The 6,000-nt window shown below is 40.5% G+C and overlaps 1 protein-coding gene across 3 annotated transcripts in view; it reads right to left on the bottom strand.

Moving 5' to 3' along the window:
* The window catches only part of stat4 (signal transducer and activator of transcription 4), a 33,964-nt gene that overhangs the window by 12,020 nt on the left and 15,944 nt on the right, over positions 1 to 6,000 (bottom strand). For 2 of the 3 annotated variants that reach the window (XM_029703422.1, XM_029703420.1), the window contains exons 10-13: positions 3,688 to 3,747; positions 3,442 to 3,462; positions 1,534 to 1,627; positions 1,182 to 1,226 (exon numbers count right to left, since the gene is read on the bottom strand). In XM_029703422.1, the coding sequence (XP_029559282.1) occupies positions 1,182 to 1,226; positions 1,534 to 1,627; positions 3,442 to 3,462; positions 3,688 to 3,747 (220 nt within the window). The remainder of the gene's footprint in view (positions 1 to 1,181; positions 1,227 to 1,533; positions 1,628 to 3,441; positions 3,463 to 3,687; positions 3,748 to 6,000) is intronic. The other variant, XM_029703421.1, reaches the window with a different exon arrangement.

Raw genomic sequence — 6,000 nt, 5'->3', positions numbered from 1 at the left:
GTCTGTGCGCAAGTCACTCCCTCCTTTGGCATTGGGGGGAGGTGTATGGCAGTGTCTGGAACCATTGTATGTCCTCTCTGACGTTGCACTTATCCTGGGATAGTGTATGACCTAGAGGCTCAATCCCCTCAGTGAGCTTGTCCAGGAGTGGGGTCAAGAAGGGGTTTTACTTGAGATGGGAGTATCTAGAGTTGACAATTGAGTTATGCCATTGGATGAGTTGGTGATTTTGTGCTATGAAGTACCAGGAACTAGATTAGAACCTCGTCTTAGGGGCCAAACTGAACGATCATTTATAGCGAATGCTATCTGGCTACGGGATACTCCTTTCTCATTATAAAGTCTTCCTTTGTGAACGTTCCTAATATCTGTGGTTTGTTATGCCGACTAGGGGGTGGATCATTGCTATAAAAGATCTCAGTAGCCATTGTGTTGTCACTCAACGGTTCATTAGAAATAGGGAATCGTTGAAAGTCATTGCTATTGCAAAGCTCTTATTATTAAAGATGTAGTTTAAGTATAACTCTGACTGGTGTGTGAAGTTTGTCTCTCCTCATTTGGTAATACAGAAATTGACCACAACATATATATTTTTTATTTAACTAGGCAAGTCCACTAAGAACAAATTCTTATTTACAATGACAGCCTACTGGGGAACAGGGGCAGAACGACAGATTTTATCTTGTCAGCCTAGGGATTTGATCCAGCAACCTTTCAGTTACTGACCCACCACTCTAACCACTAGGCTACCTGCCGCCCCAACCTCAGGCAAAGTAAAACAAAAGATTTACCTCTAAATAAATCCTAAGTTTTAAACTCTTAATTCACTTCTGTGTCCAAAAGATCTCTGGTTGACCAGAATAAATCTCTAGAAGTTGTTACAAAGATACGGAAGAAGAAGTGAGACATCCCACTCCCTAATCTTTTCTGGTTACATTACAGTCAATAAACTAAGCAGACCAGACCCAGCTGCTAATGCATTTTTCAATGGGACAGTGGGACATCTTCATTTATCCACCATCTTTGGCTCGACAAAGCAGTTCTACCATGGCAAACAAATCTGAAGGTCATGTTTCAAAGGTCAAGCTTTTCTAAAGGTCACTTTACTGGAGTGTAATCTTAGATAGGCCTGCGTCACTGACCCTAAAAGTCTTGTTCAACTTTCATATTACTTCTCTCACCTCGTTCACCTTGGTTCCATTAACGTATTTCTTCTCTTTCAGCTGCTGAAGAAGATACAAATATGATATCAATGCATAATAAATATACTTACATTAATATCAAATGAACTATTCACACAATGTCATGTACAGCTAGGCCAGGGCGATCTTAATAAAACATGTTTACTATATAATAGGGTCTTTGCAAACAGTTGTCTGTTATTTCCAATATGACTGTTGCCAGCCAGCCCCATTGAACCAAATTAGTTTGATTCCACTAAAATGTTTCACTAAACCTATGGATTAACAGATTGAGGTTTAATTTTATTAAAATGTTAGTGTGTTAGTGGGGACAGTGAAAGTCAGAGGTTACCAAGTGTCTAAACTCTACAGACAGACAGCCATTGGATGATTCCTCCACGTCCATTACTTTGGTGGTGGTAGTCAGGATGAAGAACTGACGATTTCTGAATGGAGAGGGACGGGGCAAAGCCGTAGTTAGTAGTCTGAACTAAGCACACACATGAGCAAACACATACAAACACAGAACAGCAACAACAACAAAATTAGCTAAGATACTGTAGATGGCAAACACATGCAGCGGTAGAAACAACTCAAATTCAAGTTGGATTCCAGGCAGCTAAAAAGGGGATTATTCTGCTCACTTAAACTGTGTCATCTGATAAGTAATCAAACACATCTCATATTTCTCTCTTTGTCACTGTTCTCCCTACACACTAAAACAAATGGTTCTATATAGCGCCAAATAAAGGTTATTTGGCTTGTAAGCATAGCGGAACCCTTTTTGGTGCTATATGGAACCTTTTTTCTGAAGGTTCTATGAAAATAACCATATTCATAATGTTCTAAATGGAACATGTATGGTGCTATAAAGAACGATTTCCTAAGATTCTATAAAGAACCATTAATAAAGATTTGATATAGCACCAAAAAAGGGTTCCGCTATGGTTACAACCCTTTTTGGGCTATATAGAACCCTTTTTTATGGTTCTTTATAGAACCTTTATGGAGAATTGTTCTATAAAGAACCTTTCTCAATCTCAAAGGTTCTTTGTAGAACCATACCGTTTTTTTTATTCTGGTTTAATAGCCACATTATATTGTTAAAATTGCATAGTTTTATTATTGTGTTTATTAGCAAGTTTAATCAGGTGTGCTAGCTCTGGAACAGCTGGGGGTCCCTGAGAAGAGATTTGAGAACTACTGTCTTAGTCGACAATTCTCAATTGACGCAAGGCCATATGTGAGTCTTTCACAAGACACCGTCACTGGCCCGTCACTGGCCATAGTCATATACAGTGCTGTGAAAAAGTAATTGCCCCCTTACACGCAATAACTGGTTGTGCCACCTTTAGCTACAATGACTACAACCAAACGCTTCCTGTAGTTTTTTATCAGTCTCTCACGGCGCTGTGGAGGAATCTTGGCCCACTCTTTTATGCAGAATTGCTTTAACAAGACATTTGTGGAGTGGTTGAAAAACGAGTTTTAATGACTCCAACCTAAGTGTATGTAAACTTCCGATTTCAACTGTGTACATCAAAATTGTTAAAAAGCAACAAATTTGACGTTTTGAAATGACCTAGTCAAAGTCCAGACCTATTCCCAATTGAGATGTTGTGGCAGGACTTGAAACGAGCAGCTCATGTTTGAAAACCCACAAAAAATTCCCCCACAGTGACGTGAGACTGATCAACAACTACAGGAAGCATTTGGTTGCAGTCATTGCAGCGAAAGGTGGCACAATCAGTTATTGAGTGTAATTGTTAATTAAATAAATAAAATAAGCATGCATTTTTTTGTTATTCGTAACCTGAGATTCCCCTTATCTAATATTAGGTTTTGGTTGAAGATCTGATAACATTCAGTATAAAAAATATCAGAAATACTTTTTTACACCAATGGTTACAGCGTAACATAACATATTAGATAAACTAGAATGACACTCTCACTTATTGTTGCACAAAAAGAGCTGTGCAAAAACTACGCCCCAAAATATTATATTGAGCCAACGACCCTACATTTTAATTATCACTAAAAGAGGAAAGAACCCTTTTTTGAACTACAAAGAACTATTGAAGGGCTCAAAAGGTTATTTGGGTCAGTGTGGTTCCACATAGAACTATCACCCTTCCCAAGAACTATTGAAGAACCCTCATGTACACACATGCCACATGAGAAGGTTCAATATTGGCCTAAATAACAAGAACAGGAAATCCCCACAGAACATCCCACAATGAGGTTGGATGGATATACTCACACTCTGCCAGGGGGGAGGTCCCTACATACAGGGAAGATAATACAGTACATAAATTACTTAGTAATGTAGTGCTAGCTTGCTTATAAACGTCAATGAAGAATATCTTGATGTCTATGAAACATTACGTTTCGGAAATATATTAATGTTCACACAGTGTTGTCAGTTTGTTTATCAGAGCTTGTTAAGAGAATTCATTTTGAAGCAAATGTGCCACATATTGCTGTGTTACATTACACTAATACTCACTTGTCAAATATTGTCTTCACTTTTAGTTGGTAATCCACCTCTGGAAGTTTGACCAGCAATCTAGAAAGAAAAGTGAAAAAACATAAATATTTAGCGAAAACATACACTCACCTGACAGTTTATTAGGTACAGACAGTGAGTTACTTGGCCGTGGCTTACTATATAAAGCAGGCAGACAGGCATTGAGGCATTCAGTTACTGTTCCATTTAACATAAACTTCCGGAATGCTTACAAGGCCCTCCCCCGCCCTCCTTTTGGCAAATCTGACCACGACTCCATCTTGCTCCTCCCGTCCTATAGGCAGAAACTCAAACAGGAAGTGCCCGTGCTTCATACTATTCAACACTGGTCTGACCAATCAGAATCCACGCTTCAGGATTGTTTTGATCATGAGGACTGTGATATGTTCCAGGTAGCTTACGAAAATAATCTAGACACATACACGGATACGGTGACTGTGTTCATAAGGAAGTGTATAGGAGATGTAGTACCCACTGTGACTATTAAAACCTACCCTAACCAGAAACCGCATTCGCCCGAAACTGAAAGCGCGCACCACTGCATTTAACCAGGGCAAGGCGACTGGTAATATGGCAGAATATAAACAGTGTAGTTATTCACTCCGCAAGGCAATCAAACAAGCTAAACAACAGTATAGAGATAAAGTGGAGTCGCAATTCAATGGCTCAGACACGAGACGTGTGTGGCAGGGACTACAGACAATCACAGACTACAAAATTCGGAGCTCTGGTTTTCCCGTCATTTACCAGCCACGTCACCGAGACCGACGTCTTGCTTCGGAAAGGCTAAACATATTCTTTGCACGATATGAGGATAACACAGTGCCACCGATGCGGCCCGCTACCAAGGACTGTGGGCTCTCCTTCTCCGTGGCCGACGTGAGTAAAACATTTAAACGTGTTAACCCTCACAAGGCTGCCGGCCCAGACGGCATCCCTAGCCGCGCCCTCAGAGCATGCGCAGACCAGCTGGCTGGTGTGTTTACGGCCATATTCAATCTCTCCCTATCCCAGTGCGCTGTCCCCACATGCTTCAAGATGGTCACCATTGTTTCTGTACCCAAGAAGGCAAAGGTAACTGAGCTTAACCTCACTAGGGTAGGGGGCAGCATTCGGAATTTTGGATGAAAAGCGTGCCCAAAGTAAACTGCCTGCTACTCAGGTCCAGAAGCTAGGATATGCATATAATTGGTAGATTTGGATAGAAAACACCATAAAGTTTCCAAAACTGTTAAAATAATGTCTGTGAGTATAACAGACCTGATATGGCAGGCGAAAACCTGAGGAAAATCCATCCAGGAAATGCTTTTATTTTGAAATGGCTGTTTTTCCATTGAAAGCCTATCCACCATACAAAGACTTAAGGACCCAGTTCGCGATCTCTATGGCTTCCACAGCATGTGGCCAGTCTTTAGGCATTGTTTCAGGCTTTTACTCTGAAAAATGAGGGAGAAACAGCACTTTCAATGACAGGACAGTGGACATTTCCAGACATGAGTCCAGCGCGTGACCGGGAGCGTGCCTTTCTTGTTTTTCCTTTTCTATTGATAAAAGTTATTGTCCGGTTGAAATATGATCGATTATTTATGACAAAAACAACGTGAGGTATGATTTTAAACATCGTTTGACATGTTTCTACGAATTCTTATGTTACTTTTTAGATTTTTTGTCTGTCTGTTGTGAACGCGCTTTGTTCCATTGGATTACTGAATGAAACGCACCAACAAAACTGAGGTTTGTGGACATAAGGGACATTATCGAACAAAACAAACATTTATTGTGTAACACGGAGTCTTCGGAGTGCAACCATATGAAGATCATCAAAGGTAAGTGATACATTTTATCGCTATTTTTGACTTTTGTTACTCCTCTTCTTGGCTGCTAACTGTTTGTAATGATTTGTCTGCTGGGCGCTGTTCTCAGATAATCACATGGTTTGCTTTCGCCGTAAAGTATTTTTGAAATCTGACACCGTGGTTGGATTAACAAGAAGTAAATCTTTAAACCGATGTATAACACTTGTATGTTTCATGAATTTTTATAATGAGTATCTCTGTTTTTGAATTTGGCGCTCTGCAATTTCACTGGATGTTGGCCGGGTGGGACGCCACACCCCCTAGAGAGGTTAATGACTATCGCCCCGTAGTGCTCACCTCTGTCATCATGAAGTGCTTTGAGAGACTAGTCAAGGATCATATCACCTCTACCTTACCTGCCACCCTAGACCCACTTCAATTTGCTTACCGCCCCAATAGATCCACAGACGATGCAATCACCATCACTCTGCACACT

The sequence above is a fragment of the Salmo trutta genome, chromosome 20 (assembly GCF_901001165.1).
Source record: "Salmo trutta chromosome 20, fSalTru1.1, whole genome shotgun sequence".
NCBI classification, from domain to species: Eukaryota; Metazoa; Chordata; class Actinopteri; order Salmoniformes; family Salmonidae; genus Salmo; species Salmo trutta.
Note: the sequence above shows the minus strand (reverse complement) of the source record. Positions and strands in the feature narration are given on the sequence as shown.